This window comes from Geotrypetes seraphini, chromosome 3 (genome assembly GCF_902459505.1).
Source record: "Geotrypetes seraphini chromosome 3, aGeoSer1.1, whole genome shotgun sequence".
Taxonomy (NCBI): domain Eukaryota; kingdom Metazoa; phylum Chordata; class Amphibia; order Gymnophiona; family Dermophiidae; genus Geotrypetes; species Geotrypetes seraphini.
This window is the reverse complement of record NC_047086.1, coordinates 220,543,474-220,564,563: the sequence shown is the minus strand read 5'-3', so window position 1 is coordinate 220,564,563 and position 21,090 is coordinate 220,543,474. Positions and strand designations below refer to the sequence as shown.

The 21,090-nt window shown below is 45.4% G+C and overlaps 1 protein-coding gene across 2 annotated transcripts in view; it reads right to left on the bottom strand.

Annotated features, from left to right (window-relative positions):
* WNT10B (Wnt family member 10B) overlaps positions 1–21,090 on the bottom strand; it is a 33,563-nt gene that overhangs the window by 6,153 nt on the left and 6,320 nt on the right. Inside the window, exons 1-3 of one of the 2 annotated variants that reach the window (XM_033938464.1) lie at positions 18,824–18,969; positions 17,798–17,980; positions 12,756–13,018 (exon numbers count right to left, since the gene is read on the bottom strand). In XM_033938464.1, the coding sequence (XP_033794355.1) occupies positions 12,756–13,018; positions 17,798–17,865 (331 nt within the window). In that variant the 5' untranslated portion in view covers positions 17,866–17,980; positions 18,824–18,969. Of the gene's footprint in view, positions 1–12,755; positions 13,019–17,797; positions 17,981–18,823; positions 18,970–21,090 lie in introns of those variants that run through there. The other variant, XM_033938465.1, reaches the window with a different exon arrangement.

Here is a 21,090-nt window from a genome sequence, read left to right as displayed (position 1 = left end):
AGCCAAGAGCTCAGATTAACCCCTCCACTGCTGCACACAGGGCAAGTATAAACAAGACCCTGATTTCTCTGCTTTCCTTCTCCTTTCTTCCCTCATACTCTCCTATCTCTCTCTCTCTCTTTTCTTTCTTCCACCTTCCCTCTCTTTCTTCTGTTGTCTTTTCTGGTTCACTCCTTTCCCTCTATCTCCTCCCATCTTCCCCTTCCCTTCTATCTTTAGCATTATTTTCTCCCTTCCCTCTTTTCCTTCATTCTCTCTCCTCCCTTCTTTGACCCTCTTTAGCCCTGTCCTCTCCTTTCCGTCTCTCTGGCTCACATTTGGCTGTACACTGCTCTTTTTAACCATATATTTGCTACAGTGTGACCAAGTTGCTGTGGTGCCAAAAACAAAGAAATCCAAACTAATATTACAGAGATGCACACCAGCTTGGGTGAATTTTATGAAAAAGATGGTAAATAAAGCCTCATAAATAAATAAATGTTAATTAATAATATACACAGATATGGAAATACAGTCACCCACACAAGCACAAATGAGTCCCTTTGAACAAGTCCACCTTGTTATCTGCAAGACTTAAAACACATGGACATGGTCCATTCTTTTCCAAAGACTATGAAAATAAGTCACTCACCAGATGGCAGAATTGGATGGGTATAGACATGGGCAATTTTTCTTCCAAGGAGTAGATATTAGAGAATGGCATGGGGATGAATTTTTCCCCGTCCCCGTTCCTGCGGGGACAGGGACAAATTTGACCCCGTGTCATTCTCTAGCAGCTATTCAGCCGGCGGCAGTCAGCATATTTTCAACACACTAAGATCTGGCTTTATACCCAAATCTTAGTCAAAAATCAGTAACAGAGAAATAAATACCAGAGATATCAATGTGGGAAGCAAAAGTCAATATATGATGTCAAAAGGAAAACTTCCCTCAGTCATCAAATACGTAGCTCAAAATTCAAAGACCTGGAGGGGCTCAAGGAGGTAAAACCCCCAACCACCTCACCACCTGATCATTGCATGATCCTCCACATTTTATTAGCTCGTGCAGATTTTAAACATTAAAGTGCTGTTGAATTCTTAATTTTATAAATAACTGAAAAATAATAATAAAAATAGAGAGGGTGGTGGATGCCTGGAATGCGCTCCCGAGAGAGGTGGTGGAGAGTAAAACTGTGACTGAGTTCAAAGAAGCGTGGGATGAACACAGAAGATTTAGAATCAGAAAATAATATTAAAGATTGAACTAGGCCAGTTACTGGGCAGACTTGTACGGTCTGTGTCTGTGCATGGCCGTTTGGAGGAGGATGGGCAGGGGAGGGCTTCAATGGCTGGGAGGGTGTAGATGGGCTGGAGTAAGTCTTAACAGAGATTTCGGCAGTTGGAACCCAAGCACAGTACCGGGTAAAGCTTTGGATTCTCGCCCAGAAATAGCTAAGAAGAAAAAAAAAAAAAATTTAAATTGAATCAGGTTGGGCAGACTGGATGGACCATTCGGGTCTTTATCTGCCGTCATCTACTATGTTACTATGTTACTATGTTAGATAAGTGCTTTTTAATTTTTTTCAGTTATTTATGAGATTAAGAATTCAACAGCACTTTAATGTTTAAAATTTCCACAAGCTAAAAAATATGGAGGCTCATGCAATGATCAGGTGGTTGGGGGTTTCACCTCCTTGAGCCTCTTTGAATTTTGAGCTACGTATTTGATGACTGAGGGAAATTTCTCTTTCTGACATCATTTATACCCAGATCTGCAATTTCAGGCCAAGTCTAGACACTCACTTGGTTGCTCAGAATTTTTCAGCTTTTGACCGATCACAGTTTGAATATTTTCACTATTGTGATATTTTGCAAAAATTTAATTCTCGAGTGGCGGGGTCTCCTGAAGCAGACCGCCGAAATGGGGCCGCGTCGGGACCCTGAGAAGTTGTATTTTGCATATAAGTTAAGTGCATTTTTACACCTTCTGTACAACCTGAATGCAATTCCTTTCGTTTAAAGTTTTGAAAGCAGTATCATCTAGAATTACTGAATACAGTTATAAGTAATTTTTATGCCTTCTTGAGTTGGACCTGTCTTTACTGTAGTCATACCAAGCTATGATTGGATGAAAAACTCTTAGCCCAAGAAGGGGTAACCTCCCCCTCTTCAGAGTTATATATCTCTGAGCCACGTCACAGTCCAGCAGGTCCTTCCCATATGTTGGTTCAATTAACTGAGTCAGTTTTCCTACTGCCAAGTCTAGACACTGGCATTAAATACTCAGGCATACGCGGCTAGATAAAAGTTTCACGGCAATATTCGGCTGTTTTATGAGGTCCTATTTATGTGATTACCTTAGCTGGTTAATGCTGGCTTTTACAAAGCTGTGGTAGAGGTTTCTATCATGGGCCGGCGAGGCAAATGCTCCAAAACGTATAGAATTCCTATGAGCGTCGGAGCTATTTCCGCCGCGGCCAGCTACGGTTTTGTAAAAGGGGGTTTAAGTTTCTGAGCAGTGACTGTCTCCTGAAGTATTTAGGCAACTAACCTGTACAATCCTACCCCACAATAACTGATCTCTAGCACTGTTAATAACTAGCTTCTAACCTTGTTAATTCTAATTAATTTGTAACATCTTTTAAACTAAACTAAACTAAACCTTAGGTTTATATACCGCGCCATCTCCACAAGCGTAGAGCTCGGCACGTAAACCGCATAGAACTTCACGGTCCTGCAGTATATAAACTGTTATTGTTATTATTATTAAATGTTAAATGTACGGCACTACATACGCCTTTCAGCTCTATAGAAATGATTTAGAACCTATTCTCTAAGCCCCATAAAATGGCACAAGGACTTAAATATGTGTGCTCATGAGTAAAGGACAAGGGATATGAGAGCAATATTTGGACCTCTCAAAGGCATAAATGTACGGAAAGCACACATTTATCATTGGAAAGGAAGTTCTAAAATGGAATGGGCAATTTGGTCATTGAGGGCCCTAAACTGGTCACACTTTTGGAACAAACCTCATAAATATGCATGAGCTAGGTTTACTTGCATTGTCTCCAATACAGAATTTAGCTCATATACTGTATATTCACTGAGATATTCTGAAAGCGTGGCTAGTTTATGACAGGGGTGTCGCCAGACACCCTTCCTGCCTGACATTTCTTCCTCCTCCCTAGGCCATCAGGCGGTCACAGCTCCACTCCCCTGGCCCCTCCCCCAGCACTTTTAACTCCTTTAGGTCTTCACCTGCAGTGGACCACAACCCATTCCCCTTGATCTTGCCGGCTCCAAGCCTTTCCTCCAATGTAACTTGCGTCAGAGGGAAGGCTTGCACCAGCACAAGCAAGGGGAATGTGTTGCTGCTCACTGCTGGCAAAGAACCAAGGGCTGGATTCTCTAATATTGCTGGGTAAAATCTGACTGGCCACTCTCGCGGCCCTAATGGAACGATTTCAAAAAGACAAGTCATTCTCGAGAACCACACATGCAAATGAGGTTTGCGGAGGTTCACGGAGGGTCGCCAAATTTACATGAGATGAGTCGCTGGCGATAGCGATCGTAACATGCGCAGATTAGTCCACGGAAAGAGGCGTAAATGTGCGCACGTGCCAGGAAAAAGATACGCCATAGGCACGCATATCGTGGGCGTGCCTTATTGGAGCACAATATATGCGCACGTCATAGGCATGCATCGCATGCAGCTGTTGTGTCAGTGCTATTGGATGGAGGGGACAAGGAGGGAGGGGAGGTGCAAGCGTCGGCTTTCAACAAGCATGCATAAGACACTCTTATAGTGCACGCGTCCAAAACGTGTGCTTTTGAGATTTTATTCCCCCCAAAACTATTATACAACTATATTACTATAATTTATGTTTAAAAATAATTTACTTAGCTATACACCAAAAAGATCATTGCGCTCGGAAAATTTAGCTTTACTGAGGACGACTGTGAATCCAAGGCGTGTTGAGACTGGTAAAATGTCTTTTTGTTGTGCAGGAGTTAAGATATGGAACTCCCTGGTGGTCAGATACGAAATTGTCATGAAAGGGGCATGTTTAGAAAATTACATAAGACAGTTATTTGTAGACGCCTTTCTCTAGTCAATAATTTTCCTCTCTGGCAGCGTTGATAAACTATTCATGATCTTTATTATGCAAAGCTATGGTATTATTTTCTAGTCATGATTTCTGAGGATTGTTTGTATATTTACTCTATCATGGTTTTGTTTTGAAATTATGTATGTAAACTATGTAAACCATTTAGTTTTAAACGGTATAGAAATTTTTTTAAAATAAAAAATAATTATGTGAATGGTGTATTTTTTTGCTTCTGGAACGAATTATGCTCGTAAACCAAGGTACCACTGTATATATATTGCGATCTTTAAGTCTATCCCCATATGCCTTTAATGAAGACTACCAACTATTTTAGTAGCTTTGCTCTGGACTGACTCCATCCTGTTCATATTTTTATGAAGGTACAGTCTCCAGAATTGTATACAATATTCTAAATGAGGTCTTACCAGAGGTATCAATACCTCCTTTTTCCTACTGGCCATTCCTCTCTCTATGCACCCAAGCAACATTCTAAGCTTTCACCGTCGCCTTTTCATCCTGTTTGGCCACCTTAAGATCATCACATACTATCTCACCCAAGTCCCACTCCTCTTTCATGCACAAAAGTTCTTCACACCCTAAACTGTACCATTCCCTTGGGATTTTGCAGCCTAAATGCATGACCTTGCATATCTTAGTATTAAATATTAGTTGCTATATTTCAGACCATTCCTCAAGCTTCACTAGATTCATCAACATGTTCCATCAGGAGCGTCTACTCTATTGCAAATTTTGGTATTATTTGCAAAGAGGCAAATTTTACCACACAGCCCTTCAGCAATATCTCATAAAAATGTTAAGAACAGGCCCAAAAACTGAATCTTGAGGCACACCACTGGTAACATCCCTTTCCTCAGAGCGAGTTCCATTAAATACTACCTCTGTCACCTTTCACTCAACCAGTTCCTGACCCAGTCTGTCATTTTGGGGCCTATCCCAAGAGCACTCAGTTTATTTATTAGATGCCTGGGTGGAACACTGTCACAGTCCTCATTTTCATCACCTCCACCAGGAGGACATTCCATGTTATCAACCACCCTTTCCGAAAAGAAGTATATCCCGAAAGCCCTGACTGGCTGGAGGTGCTTTGAGGGCTGGATTAAGAACCACTGTATTAGGTCATGGAAGTGGTTACAAATTCTAATAAGTGGAATCAATAAGTAAGCACAGGGAAGCTTTAGTAGGAAGGCAAGCTAAACAGGAAGTCAGGTAGGATTTGAAAATTGGACAGTGTATTGACTGTACAAGGCAGCCATTCCCAACCCAGTCATCAGGGAACACCTAGGGCTCCTTTTACCAATGTGCTCTAGCGTTTTTAGCGCACACACAGGATTAACATGCGCTATAGCGCGCACTAGCTGAAAAATTACCGCCTGCTTAAAAGGAGGCGGTAGCGGCCAGCGTGTGCGGCATTTTAGCGCGTGCCTTTGTTAAAGGAGCCCCTAGTCTCACCAAGTTTCCAGGATATGCACAATGAATATTCATTTGCATGTAAACCTATCTCATGCATATTGTAAACCACTTAGATTTTAACTATGATTTATATTTGCGGTCTATCAAATAAACTGAACCGAAATTGAAACTCACTGTGGATATTCTGAAAACCTGACTGGCTGGGTGCCCCGTGAGGACTGGGTTGCGAATAGCTGGTACAAGGGGTAGTTTTTAAATATCCTTGCTAGTATCAAGATCAATGGAGAACATTGGTATTTAAGGGTCTTCATGCAAATTTTGAAGGGAAAATTATCTGGTGCAGCCTACCTTTGAAAAATGGCTTCAACAAAGTGTATGAGCCTCAGAGGAACCCACAAGCTTTGGCCCTGCCTTAACTATGAGCAAAGTCTGCTGATAAGGCGTACAAATCCCCATTACATACTTTGACGCCCAACAATGGTGCAGTGGTGTACCAAGGGGGGGGAGGTCTGCCTCGGGTGCAGGCTTAGGGGGGGTGCACAGCCGGCCTGGTCTCTTATCGCGCTCTCTCCCTCCTTACTGACGCCCTCCTTCGTGGCGCTTTCACACACACCCCCAGGCCCGGTCCGGTCCGACAAACCTCCCTGCCCTGTGGCCAGCAATGTCTAAACTGTCTTCTTATGGCAGCCGCAGTGTTGTAGTTGCATATGGCTGCTGTAAAGGTCGTCTCTGACGCAACCGGAAGTTGCATCAGAAACGACCTTTACGGCAGCCATATGCAACTACAACACTCTGGCTGGCGTAAGAAGGCAGTTTAGACATCGCCAGCCACAGGGCAGGGAGGTTTGTCAGCCCGGGCCTGTTGGGGGGGGGGGGGGGTGAAAGCGCCACGAAGGTAAGGGGCAGGGAGGGAGAAAGGGAGGAAAGGTGGGGTGGAGAGGAAAAGACACTGAAGGCAAATGGGTAAGACAGAGGGGGGAGAAGGACACTGAAAGCACACGGGGAAGACAGAGGGGGGAGAAGGACGCTGAAAGCACATGGGGAAGACAGAGGGGGGATAAGGACGCTGAAAGCACACGGGGAAGACAGAAGGGTGAGAAGGACGCTGAAAGCACACGGGGAAGACAGAGGGGGGAGAAGGACGCTGAAAGCACATGGGGAAGACAGAGGGGGGAGAAGGACGCTGAAAGCACATGGGGAAGACAGAGGAGGGAGAAGGACGCTGAAAGCACACGGGGAAGACAGAGGGGGGAGAAGGATGCTGAAAGCACATGGGGAAGACAGAGGGGGGAGAAGACGCTGAAGGGAAATGGGGAACAGAGAGTGGGGAGAAGATGCTGGAAGGGAAGAAGACAGAGATTCCAGTCTATGGGGGGGGAGAGGAGGGAAGAAAATGGGTACCAGACCAATTTGGAAGGGGGGAGAAAGGGAGAGGCACAGTAACAGAGCAAATGGAAGACGAAGAGAGACAGTGGATGGAAGGAATTGAATGAGAAGATGAGGAAAGCAGAAACCAGACAACAAAGGTAGAAAAAAAAAATTATATTCTTTTTCTTTTTTTTTTTGCTTCAGGATAAAGTAGTATATTAGTTGTGTTGCCGATCTTGTTGCCAAAATCGGAAAGGTGAGGAAGGGAGAAAGATGGGCCTGTGGTGGATGGAGAGATTGAGAGAAGGGGGTAGATGATGGAAGTGGGGTGAAAGGGGAGAGAGAAGAGGGCAGATGATGGAAGTGGGGAGAAGGGGCTGATGATGGAAGTGGAGAGAAGGGGGAGGGAGAAGGGGCAGATGATGGAAGTGAGGAGAGAGAAGAGGGCAGATGATGGAAGGGGGGGAAGAGAGAGAAGGGGCAGATGATGGAAGTGGAGAGAAGGGGGAGAGAGAAGAGGGCAGATGTTGGAAGTGGGGAGAAGGGGAAGATGATGGAAGTGGGGAGAAGGGAGAGAAAATGCTGAATGGAAGTGGAGAAAGAGAACACATACTGAATGGAAGGAGGGATAAAGAAAAAGGACATATGCTGGATGGGGGAAGAAGATAGAGTTAGTGGAGGGGTGAAGGAAAGGGATGGCATGCTGTGGGTAACTATAGTGAAAAGAGGGAAAATGAGGACTGCATAGTAAGAAAGAATTTAATTTAGACGGAGGCAGAAAATAAAGAAGGAAGACCAGAGAAGGGAAGAGAGAGAGGAGAGAGAGATGCCAGAGAACGGGGAAGGAGACAGAGATATCAGATCTGAGCGGAGGAAATGAGAAGAGAGAGATGCTAAAAACCACTGGGGGGAGGGAAAGAGAAATGAAAGGAGAAAGATGCCAGACCATGAAGGAACAGAGGGAAAACGATGGATGCCAGACCAAAGGGGCGGGGGGGGGGGGGGTCTAGAGGAGAGATGGCAGGGAGAGACAGACAGTTTCTTGAAGGGGCAGACAGTGGAAGGAACGGGCAGATTCTGGACTGAAGAGACAGGGCAGATGCTGGAAGGAAAAGAGTGAAAAGAAGATAAAAGCAGAAACCAGAGACAACAAAAGGTAGAAAAAATTATTTTATTTATATTTTGTCATTAGAATATATCCGATTTGAAATATATATCCTGCTAGAGACATAACTGGGGACTGCAAAGCCCAGGCAGTGCTTCTTTAGCTTCTAGCTTGCTTAGGGCTCTCTCAGACCAGGGGGCAGTTACCCTAGTTGCACTCCCCTAACACTATTCCTGTCATGTGTGACTGCAGTATTCTGTTAGCATGATATTTCTGTGTAGCATTCTATAATAATTTGGCTTGTTCAGTTTTCTTGATAGTAGAGGGGATATATGTGAAGGGGAGGGGAGACAGGGGTTTTGTTGGTCCTTGCTCTGTATATTTATATTTATAAAATGACAATTGTACAGAATATTGTTTCTTTTTATACTTTAATAAAATATGTTCAATATAAAATCATAACTGAGACTTGGGTGGATCAGCTGGTTTGTGGGGACTGAGCTTGCGGAGACGGGGCGGAAATGTGTTTTTTAAATTTCAGTCTTAGTAGTTTGCCGGTCCACAAAATAATTCTTATTTCTGCCGGTCCACGGGTGTAAAAAGGTTGAAAAACAGAGTCGTCAGCTGCGCTGAGGTGCAGGAAGGTCCCTCGATGACTTGTCTGCTGGCTTTGCTCCGGAAGAAGTAAGTTACATCGGAGGGGGTGGACACTTCCGGCACGTGACTGCCGACTCTGCTCCAGAGCTAGTACGTCAGAGTGGGGTGGACCGGCAGCCGGCAGCTATAGTCATTTCGAGAAAGAAGCAGGACTGCTGGAATGAAAGAGTGGGGCAGGGACAGAAAGGGGGCAGGGTGGTATGGAAGGGTAGTGCTGATGGAATTGATGTACAGGGAAAGGGGAGAGAGACATAAGGGGGAAGGATACTGGATAGAATTGGATCGGAGGGAAAGAAAGGGAGCAGGTGCTGATTGAAGAGGGGTGGATGGAGAGAGAAAGGGCAAGACATTGGATGGTAGTGTTGCGGGTAGAGGGGGAGCCTATGCTGGATGGAAGTGCAGATGGGAGAGATAAGGGAGCAAATGCAGGAAGGAAATGAGAGGAGAGAAAGAGGGGAGCAGACGATGGAAGTGGACAGAGAGAGGAGAAGGTACTAGATGAAGGGGTAGAGAAAGAGGGCACATGATGGAAGGAGGGGATAAATAAAAGGAGGGCACATGATGGGGGAAAGGACTGAGTTAGGGAAATACTGGAGGGGATGAGGGAAAGAGGTGGCGAGCTGTAGGTAGACAGTAAAAAAGGAAATTGATGAGAGGGTAGTATGAACGTAATCTAGATAGATATAGAAAATAAATTGAAAAGGAAAATGAGGGAAGAAAGGGATTGTATAAGAGAGGTGTGGGAAAGGGAAGGAGGGGAGAGAAATGCCAGACCAATGGGGGTGAAAGGAGAGATGGAAGGGGGAGGCATACAGTTTCTGGAAGGGACATAGAAGGAGAGAAGATGCCATATAGGGGCAGAGAGATGGCAGACAGTGGATGGAAAGAAGAGAGTAACAAGAAGATGAGGAAAGCAGAAACCAGAGAAGACAAAGGTAGAACAAACATTTTCTATTTATTTATTGCTTTAGGAGACATGTGTCACTGTTTCTGTGGTATTGCATTGTATGCAGAGTCCAGCTTCTTGCTGGTTCAATTTAACCTTTGTCTATGTATTTCTATTTTATCCCCCCTTTTACAAAACTGTGGAGCGTTTTTTAGCGCCAGCCGTGGTGATAGCAGCTCTGATACTCAGAATTCTATGAGCGTCAGAGCTGTTATCACCGTGGCTAAAATCCACATAACAGTTTTGTAAAAGGGGGAGGGGTTAGTTTGTGATGACATATTCCATACTAGGTGAAGGTGTTTTCTGTGTTCTGTGTGTTCGAAAGACATGGTTTTCTGTTAGGATTGACGGTGTAGGATTGATCTGTGCTGGTCTGGCTTGTTTAGTTTTACAATGGGTGTATTGATGTACTGCTCACTGCATATGTAATATGCTACCTTTTCCTAGGAACTCATGTGTGACGTGTAGCTTGTTACTAAAAATCATGTTTTTCGTACAGATGGGGAGGGGGGTGCCAAAAAATGATGGGCCCCGGGTGTGACATATGCTTGGTACGCCACTGCAATGGTGCACTCTTATCGGTAACTGGCAGGGATCCCAAGCCCTGCCAGCTGAAAACCGCCCCCCAGTGGCACCAAACACACTTTTCTCCACCTCAGCAGTCTGCTGCAGCCCCTTGAGCCACCAATGCTGGCACCTGTACATGTTCAGTTTCAAGTTTTTTAAATTTATGATATACCGTTTATCAGTCGGGTATCTAAACGGTTTACAATAAAATAAGATTTAAAAATAAAATGTCATACTTCCTACCAATTTCGTGCTAAAATGTGTGCGTCTGACCAATGTCTCAAATGTCTCCCCTCACCATCTACTTTGGGTCACCAGTTCTGGTCCTGTGCCAGGATTACTGCCTTTTGGCATCAGCTCAATGTGCATATTCAAACCATGTGGACTTACAATTTTACTCTAGCTCCGATTATGCTGTTTACATTGGATTGTGTTCCTTTGTCCGCAACCGAAGGGATTTCGAAGCTTTCTGTCCAAAGCGGTATTGTTGGGGGAAAAGGCGATCTTGCTCTGCTGGATTACTGCAGACTCTCTGACACTCTCTCGATGGCGTACGCTCATGATTCACCAAGCTTCTATGGAGCGGCTCTGTTTTCCATCATTGGACACTGATCAGGGACGGTTATTTTGCACTTGTTGGACACCTTTTTGGGACACTTTAACGCCTAGAGCACGTAGTCATATACTGAATGTTTAAATGTATCTCTGGGAACTGCACCGGATTGAAAAGTGTGTTTTGTTTCAGTAGGGATTGGGGATTGGGGATGGGAGGGTGGGATGGGGGGAGGGGGACAGATCTGGTTTACGGTGAAGTTGTGATGGATATTGGTAATCACTCTGTATTGTTGTACACCTTTGCATTTCTGTGAGATTGTATTTCTTTTTTGAAAAAGCAATAAAATATATTTGCAAAAAAATAAAAATAAAAATAAAATGTCAAGAGTTAAAAAGTAAAGAGGCATAATCAAACATCACGTACAAGAGACGAGAGGAGGTAAGTTTGAAACTATATCTAGATGAAAATAAAAATAAAGGGAGGTAAGTGGCGAAGGGGGAATACATTATGGTAGGGTTCGCTTCAAAAGAAGCGTTTTGATTTTCCAAATTACTTCGGAGAGTTGTACGCGAATTATTTGAGCAAGCTGGGATTAGAGAGCATAGGCATCTTTAAAAAGAAAAGGCTTGAGTTTAGTTTTAAATTTTTCTAGAGAGTTTTCTAGTTGGAGATCCAATGGAAGGGCAAATCTAAGAATATGTCAGTACCAGCAGCTCAGAGAGCTATAGCAGACCGCCGAGGTCAAGAGCAGCATTTTCAGCACCATTGGGGGGGGGGGGACTTCAGCTGGCAGGGCTTAGGTATGTTTTCTGAGTAGGGGACAGGGGGTGGGAACATGTGGTGCCCACCTACTTTGTGCTAAGGCCCACTCAAAATCTGCTGTCTGGCTAAGTCCCTATCTCCCAGATTTCCCTCTATCCTCCCCCCCCCCCCCCAGCTCCAGCAGCTAAATGTAAACTCGTTCTTAAACAGGGGCTGCTAAATTTAGCTGCTGGGGATTGTGTGGGACATTTTTCAGCTCTGGGCATTCACCCAGGTAATTCACTTTGAAAACTGACCTCCCAGTCTTTGTCTGATATCATATTCCATGTCCTTTTTTACAGGGCTTCTCAACCCAGTCCTTGGGGCAAGCCCAGCCAGTCAAGTTTTCAGGATAGCCACAATGCATGTGAATGAGATAGATTTGTATGTACTGCTTTCTTGGTATGCAAATCTCTCTCATTTGTAAGCGTTGTGGATATCCTGAAAGCCTGGCTTGCTGGGTGTGTCCTCAGGACTCAGCTGAGAACCACTGCCTTACTGGGCCAACTTATGAAGCGTTAAAAGATGCTGTAGTTCCTGAGCTTTCTTCTTCTGTGCTCTTCAAAGCTCAGGTATTAAAACACCTGCTAATTATTTTCATGTTTGGCCAATAGCTTGCGAAAGATCCAGTTCACATACAACTCAAAGTGCAGACATATATAGTGTGGCTTTACTGTACAACACACTTCTCTACAACGCACAGTCACTCCCAAACACTTGAAGCAGCCTTTTCTGACTGAAAAAGGCACGATAGGAAATAAAGAAGAAAAGGTACACCAGTGGTTCCCACATCTGTCCTGCGGGAACCCCAGCCAAACAGGTTTCCAGGATAGCCACAATGAATATTTATGAGATTGATTTACATTCACTGCTTCCTGGTATTTATTTATTCAGTTTTCTACACCGTTCTCCCAGGGGCGCTCAAAACGGTTTATATGAATTTATTCAGGTACTCAAGCATAATTCCCTGTCTGTCCCGGTGGGCTCACAGTTTATCTAATGTGCCTGGGGCAATGGGGGAGCAGGTGACCTGCCCAGGGTCGCAAGGAGCAGCGTGGGCCTGCACGCACAACCTCAGGGTGTCGAGGCTGGATATAAGAATTCACTGGCATATCCTGAAGACTAGACTGGCTGGGGTTCCCCCAAGGTAGGTATGGGAATCACTGTGGTAGACTGACATTATCACGCATAGGAGCAGGGGTGCAGCTCTCTGTTGGGCTGCCACATGTACCTCTCTTCAGGATGGCACTGTCATGGGGCACTTTGCTACCACTCTCCAGAGTTGAGCAGTTCCAGCGCTGCATGCGCAGCTGATACTGGCACTCATGGATTGCAATCTGGATGCCCTGAAGAGCTGATGCCGTGACGTCAGGACTCCTCACGCAGAGGCCCATCTGCCGCTTGCTGAGACCAGGAAGGGTCAAACAGACAGTGTTTGGCGTCAGAACAGGGTCGCCATGTATCTTGAGTCCCAAGATGTCATTGCACAGAACTCTGGAAGAGAGGAGAAAAACGTATCCCTTAAAAGCAGAGAAAGCAGTTCTCTATCAAATCTATCAAGTTCAGTTTTCTTAAACTGTAACTGGCTGACTGATGGGACTCACAGCTCCCAAAGTTCAGAGACGAAAGCCATTGCTTTGTAGCAGTAAGTAAGATCTGAAGTAGAATCATACACTGAATTTGAATTATTAGCTGAGCACGGTGCTGTCTTGGCTGTTTGAGACTAAAAAGCTATTGAATATGGGATGTGAAACTTGCCACCCCCCCCCCCCCCCCACCACCACCAAAGACAAGATGGTACAACTGTTACCAGGGTAGCAGGAATAGAGCTCCTATTAAAAAAAAAAAAATAAAAAACAACCCAAAAAAACACAGACATACTTTGATTGATCATCACAACCATTTCTACCGCTCTTGCATCTCGCAGATCTTATCTGTGAATGAATTCATGAAATTTGGTTTGTAGAAAAATCTGATGCGATTACAATGTGCAGCCTGGGCAAGTAGAAGGTCTATACACCAATTACCCAACAGTGAACCAGTTAGCCCTTAAAATCAAATCTAGTTCATAGTTGTTGTTGCCTATTTAATGGTTTCGCTGCATACGGTGTCAGAGATAATGCATTACTTGGCTGCCTGAAATTGTATAGAAGGTGGCATAGTTTAGACTAGAGAGTTGCGCGGGGACAGAAATCCCACCCATCCCCGCTCGTCCCCGCCAGGATCCTCACCATCCCCACCTGTCCCCGCCAGGATCCTCTCCGTCCCCACCCGTCCCCGCCAGGATCCTCAACCTGGAAAGTTGGTCCTCAACCTGGCAGCTAGGCTTCAATGCTAAGAAATGTAAGGTCATGCACCTCGGAAGCGGAAATTCATGCAAGACATACTTCTTGAAGGGAGAAACTTTAACTAGGACTTCAGCAGAACGAGATTTAGGAGTAATCATCAGTGCAGACATGAAAACTGCCAATCAAGTGGAGAAGGCTTCATCTAAGGCAAGGCAGATATTGGGTTGTATCAATAGAAGTTTCGTCAGCCGAAAGCCTGAAGTCATAATGCCGTTGTACAGGGCCATGGCGAGACCTCATCTGGAGTACTGTGTGCAATTCTGGAGGCCACATTACAGTAAAGATGTGCGCAGAATTGAATCGGTTTAACGGACGGCCACCAGGATGATCTCGGGGCTCAAGGGTCTCTCGTACGAAGAGAGACTGAACAAATTGCAGCTCTACACTCTTGAGGAACGTAGGGAGAGGGGAGACATGATCGAAACATTTAAGTACCTCACGGGACGTGTCGAACTGGAAGATGATATTTTCTTTCTCAAGGGACCCTCGGCCACAAGAGGGCACCCGCTCAAACTCAGGGGCGGAAAATTTCATGGCGACACCAGAAAGTATTTCTTCACAGAGAGAGTGGTTGATCATTGGAACAAGCTTCCAGTGCAGGTGATCGAGGCAGACAGCGTGCCAGACTTTAAGAATAAATGGGATACCCATGTGGGAACCCTACGAGGGTCAAGATAAGGAAATTGGGTCATTAGGGCATAGACAGGGGGTGGGTAAGCAGAGTGGGCAGACTTGATGGGCTGTAGCCCTTTTCTGCCATCATCTTCTATGTTTCTATATTTCTCCGTCCCCACCCGTCCCCATCAGGATCCTCTCCATCCCCACCCGTCCCTGCCAGGATCCTCTCCATCCCCACCCGTCCCCGTCAGGATCCTCTCCGTCCCCATCCGTCCCTGCCAGGATCCTCTCCATCCCCACCCGTCCCCGTCAGGATCCTCTCCGTCCCCACCCATCCCCGTCAGGATCCTTTCCGTCCCCACCCATCCCCGCCAGGATCCTCTCTGTCCCCACCCATCCCCGCAAGGAATTACCTCCATCCCCGCCCATCCCCATAAAAAGCAGCAATTACTTCTGACAAGATCATCAATTCCACAGTTTCTTTTGTGTTTGCGCTGCTGGTTTCCTTGTGGAATCTCTTTGGTGGAACCCTTTTTTTGTTTTCTGTTCAGGTAATTAACTTATAAACCCCCTCTTTTACTAAGGCTGACATGTCCATTATGTTATATGAACTCTGCTTCCAAAGCCTTCCATCCCCGTGGGAGTCCCGTGGGCCAGAGGGGGGTCCCTGTGGGAGTCCCGTGGGTTAGGGGGATTCCCAAGGGACCTCCACAATTCCCGCGATCCCCGTTCCCGTGTAGACCTCTAGTTTAGACCAGTGGTTCTCTACCAGTGTGTCACCAGAAATTTGACAACAAATGTGCTTTCCTTAATAACTATGTGCGTGACATGTTGGGGGAGAGTTGATGACCTAGAAGTCAAAAGCTTGAAATCTTCATATTTATTTATTTATTTAATTCGTTTTCTATCTCGTTCTCCCCAACGAGCTCAGAACAGGTTACAGGTTAACATGCATAATATACAGTTAATGCTATAGTTACAAGTTTTTTCAATACCAGTTTTTATTCTAACTCGACATATACTAGAGATCTATACCATCCGGTTCAGGTGATTTGCTACTGTTCAATTTGTCAAACTGACCCGTTACATCTTCCAGCGTTACAGAGATTTGTTTGAGTTTCTCCTTTTCATCAGACTTGAATACCATTTCTGGCATTGGTAATTCCCGCACATCTTCCTCTGCCAACATCCCGAGACGGAGTCATTGCAGGCTTCCAGCCACCCGCTTCTTCTCCTCATAGTCACCACCATTGCGAGGGGGTGGGATGGAGGATTTAAATACTGTGTTTTCAGCTATGAATTGTAGTATTCATTGTGTCACACAGGGGAACAATGTCTGTCAGGTGTGGCACAACAGAAGAAAGGCTGAGAACCACTGGTTTAGACTCAAGCAATTGCATGAGTTTGTTACATGAGCTGCCCATATGGATGATGCAGGTTTGAAGGAATCACATTATTTGCTCATATTATCTGAAAAACAAAAAATTGCACTTGACCATATTTTCCTTCATGGCATCTGTGCACAGGAAATGCAAAAGAAGCTATGTTCTTGACTAGCAGCAGGGGGGGAAAACCATTGAACCCACCTGGAATCTGGGGAGTGTGAATTGGCTGATGTTTCTGAGCAATGGCATTGCCGAGGCTCAGGTCTGTTCTAATGCCGCGGGGTTCAGCCTTGCCTTTTGATGCTTGCATCCCCATTCTATTCGATAGCTCTGCATCAGTCATTTTCCTGCTCCATGATGCTGCAGGATACATTCCTGCCCTAAGTGCTAAGATATCATGGCTGCCTCATGATTTGAGATCCCATTCAGAACCTTGCCCCATGGTGCATGAACCCACATTAGCTTTGTAGCTACTCTTGGATTTTACCCCTGATCATGTTCAGTGACTGAAAGGCAGCTCTGAAAATACTCACTTAGATCCCCATGGGGGTCATTGCTAGGTGGGTGAAAAGCATATTTACTGCTACCCGAGGTCTAGACCTCTAGTTCCCATGGCATGGGAGGGAGGGGCACGAAGAACAGTGCTCTCGCTGCCAAAACACATCACAAGAGAGCAACAGATCAAAACATGTTTATGCTGAAGGGGAAATAATCTTTTACCACCTCTTTAATAAAGAGCAATTGGCTACAAAACAGGAAGTAAGAATATATAATCCAATATATACATCCTCTCCGTGCTCCCGCAATAGAGGGCGAATTTTGCGTTCGCCCCACCCATGCAGCTGTGCATGGAAACACAGCTGGCAAGCTGCAATCGACTCCTCAGTCCATGTGCTGCTATCCTGTACCCATTTCTTTGGGTATCATCACCTTATTCATAGTTTGCATGAATGTAAGAAAACAAACACAAGTTAAACTGGAGCACAGCAGCATATTGTGAAAGGGAGAAAGGGTGGTTGATGGACTTTATGGCTAGATGGAAGAAAAGAAAAGGGGGTGATGGAAAACAGAAGAAGGGATGGATAGTAGATCCACGGAAGGGTGAATGGCTGAAAGATGATGGGTCATGGATGAATTGATGAAGAGAAGAATACAAAACTTCATAACTGAACAGGAGAAAGAGGCAATTAACAAGAAAGCAAGCCCAAAGGGCCGTCAAGTTCCGGGTAATCCTGCTTTAATGACGGACCTGACACGGGCCAAGTTTCGGCATCTCCACCTGCGTCAGGGATCAGAAGGTCTTGTAATTCAGTATTAAAAAAATCAAAATACTCAACTAAATTTTTGCCCAAACTGGTAAAAAAAGAAACACACTCAGACTAACAGTTAATCGGGTGCCACAAAGAACTGAGCTGCACACATAGGTTCTACTTTCCAATAATAATAAAAAAAAAGAATAATAATCATCAGCCAGATAAAAAACAAAACAAAAAATAAGCCAGATAAAAATAAGTTAATAGCTTGATCTCTGGTGTTGAACCAACCAATGAACTCCTCTCCCTCACACACACACATAGAACAAGGCAGATAGTTTGAGGAGACGATGGATGGCTGGAAGGGCCACTGAATGACTGACTGACTATGAATCTGAAGAGACAGGTGGATGGCCTATGTCAGGGATAGGGAACTCCGATCCTCGAGAGCTGTATTCCAGTCGGGTTTTCAGGATTTCCTCAATGAATATGCATTGAAAGCAGTGCATGCAAATAGATCTCATGCATATTCATTGAGGAAATCCTGAAAACCCGACTGGAATACGGCTCTCGAGGACCGGAGTTCCCTACCCCTAGCTAGCCTATGTGAATGAACTGATGGATAGATGGGAGCATGGAAGACTGAGCCCATGAGCGCATTCCACTTACCGGTTGCGGAGCAAGAAGCAGCAGATAAGGAGCCAGGGACAGATGATTGGGAGGGGGCTCCAGGCCATCCTCTGACCACTCTCTTTTTCTCTCAATGATGGGCTGTACTAGCAGCGACTTCTTCATCTCCTGGCCCATGTGGGGCTCCAACTCCTCCTCAGTTTGAGAAACTGAGCCTTAGCGCTACAGAAGCAGCAAAGGATTCAGTTAGTGCAATGGAAAGACCCAGATCCAGAGTGAACCAAGTATTTGGCCTCTTCTTAGTCCATTCTCCATCGGCCAGGCCATACCTGCTGATTCCACCCCCCACCCCCACCCCCAGCTGGGGACCTCAGAAGACAGCCTTGCTGCAAAATCAGTGTCAGGTAATACAAGTCCCACTCATTACCAGAAAGGTCCCAAAATTACCATCACTATTCACAGGATAAATCATTCCTAACTATGGTTCATTCCCTCCTTTCTCCCCCCACCTCCTCCTACTCTCTGAGCCCTGCACAATGCAGACTTCAGTAAAGTTAAAGCAAAGCCCATAGAGAGAATTCTCCCCCCCCCCCTAGATTCCCCTGCTTCGGTTTGAAATCACTGCAGAGCACGGATCGAATCCCCTCCCGGACAAGCAAACTCTCGTCAGTGCCGTGGCTGCACCTCAGAGCACCTGATTCCCTTTCCAGCTCAGCTCACAGGAACGGGGTCAGGAAGATAAGAGGTTCAGGCGCTGCCACAGATACAAGTCTAAGAGGCAGCACGGATTCCCATTAACTTCTACCTAGGGTGCTTCTCTCGGTCTGGAGCAGTGAGAAATACATTTTCTTTTTTTTAAAAAAACGCCTTTTTCCGCTTTGTCCTCCTCCACTTCCATCTCCACCCCATAGCTCATTCCAACTCCCCCCCTCCCCAACTCATCGTCCCCTTCAAAACTGGTGATAAATTCCAATGCCCTTCATCCTTCCCTGACCTGACAAGTTCTAGATGTCACTCCAACTGTGGAAAACCGAGGGATGCCAAGGCCAAATATTGCCACCTTACCTCCCCGTCCGGGGCACTGGTGCCATCTGGGTCTCCTTCGCTTTCAAGGAGTTCCTTTCCTCTGCTGCCCTCTGATTTTTCGCCTCCCTCCTCCCTTCTCTCGCAGGCACTGATAGCTGCTCCTCTCCTCTGTGTTGTAACAGCCACTCCCTCAGTCCCTGTCCACGATTTGCTTCTCTTCCCCTTTGCAGCTGCTCCCCTTTCATCTCTCTGCCTTTCACCTGTCAGCCAGCTCTCTGTAGTTTGTGGTTTCCTTGCAGGTATCAGGCCCTCCTTCCTTCGCGCTCTCTCCCAAACGCTTCCTTTCGACTGTCTCTTTTCCTGTCCCCTGGGTAGAGAGGAAAGGATGCCATTCCCTTTTCTCTCCCCTGTCTAGTTCTGATTCGTCAGTCTTTCTTTCCCCTTTAAGCACTTGCTCGTGTGTGCTTTGCATTACCAGAGACAGATGAAATGTTTTATGGGGCCAGTGAGGGTGGCTGGATGATTACCTCCAGTGACCGCTTCCCCAGGGACAGGTGTCACATTCTACAGGAGAGATGATGGACGGGTGACCCCCCCCCCCTTTCTGTCTTCATCCATAGAGGCAGGGGCGACTGTATGATCATCATGTTTCCTTCAAGAGAGAAGGAAATGGATGTGCCATCCCCTTTTTCTTTTTTTTGTGCTCCCTTTCATAAGGGACCAGCTAGATGGCTACTGTTTCGGATCACTCCTTCCAGGGGTGAAGGAAAGAGGGGGGGAGGGGCTGTGTGATTCCTGTCAGATGCTGCCTTCTTTTACAGGCAACCCCCCTTCTTTTATGCAAACCCCCTTCTGTACTTCCTGGTTTTCCAAGGGGTGGTTATGTCACCCTCTGCTACTTCTAGGCATGAAGAGGGTAGGGGCAGATTTGTTGATCTAGACCAGTGGTCTCAAACTCAAACCCTTTCCAGGGCCACATTTTGGGTTTGTAGGTACTTGGAGGGCCTCAGAAAAATTAGTTAAAGTTTTTTAAAGAAATGACAATTTTGCATGAGGTAAAACTCTTTATAGTTTATAAATCTTTCCTTTTGGCTAAGTCTTAATAATAATATTGTCATTTATAGCTAAAGAGACATTTGATCAAGAAACTGTTTTATTTTACTTTTGTGATTATGATAAACATACCGAGGGCCTCAAAATAGTACCTAGCGGGCCGCATGTGGTCCTCGGGCCGCGAGTTTGAGACCACTGATCTAGACATATATTAAGGGCTCACCTGTGACCCTGCTGCACTCTCAGGCCCATTGCAGGGATGTGATTACTGCTGTGTGCACCCTTTCCTAAAAAAGCAGATCTCAGCAGGGATAGTCGATGTGTGCGATAGCACATTAAGGGCAAGGCAGGCTCACTCTCCCATCCCCTCCCTTCTACCCCTTGCCTCTTATGTTTGTTTTGGTTGTGGTAGACATGAGTGACTCATGTGAATGCTGCTGACTTAGGGTCTGTGATGTCTGTAATGTTGAGATGGGGGGTGCGCGGAGAAAAGGCAGAGATGAATATTGGTTCAAATGTAACGCTTTGGTCTGATCACTTCTGTCATCTGTTCCTCAGAGTGCAGCTGGAAAGAGTCAGATAGAGGTGAATTATCAACAGGTTTCAGAGAGGGACAGTGAAGACTCTTTGAGGCCACAAGGCAGACACCACCGCCCAGAGCAGGGCTGCCCAAGTCCAGTCCTCGAGATCTACTGGCAGGCCAGGTTTTCAGGATATTCACCATGAACATGCATGAGAGAGATTTGCATACCAAGAAGGCAATGCAGGCAAATCTCTCTCATGCATATTCATTGTGGATATCCTACTGGTAGATCTCGAGGACCGGACTTGGGCAGCCCTGGCCCAGAGGATCATAGAACACAAAGATAGCAGCCTAAAGCAAAGAGTCCACATTTCTGAGCCCAGATCTCCCAGTCCAAAGCTCACATTTCCAAGCCAGAGGATGTAACTTGTACACCCCCCGGGATTGAAAACAGAGCAACAGGAAAAACACTAAATCGATAATTCTTAACCTTTTATGAGTCACGGACCCCTTTAAGAGTCTGATGAAAGCAATGGACCCCTTCCCCAGAAATAGTCATGTAAACACAGCTTTGCATGCAATGAATATAATGTACTCTATTTATTGAGATTTGATTGTCTTATATATATATATATATATATATATATATATATATATACACGGCATACACAAAGTATTATTAAACTTTTTAAAATTTATAACATTTTATTGAAGGAAATAATATAATACA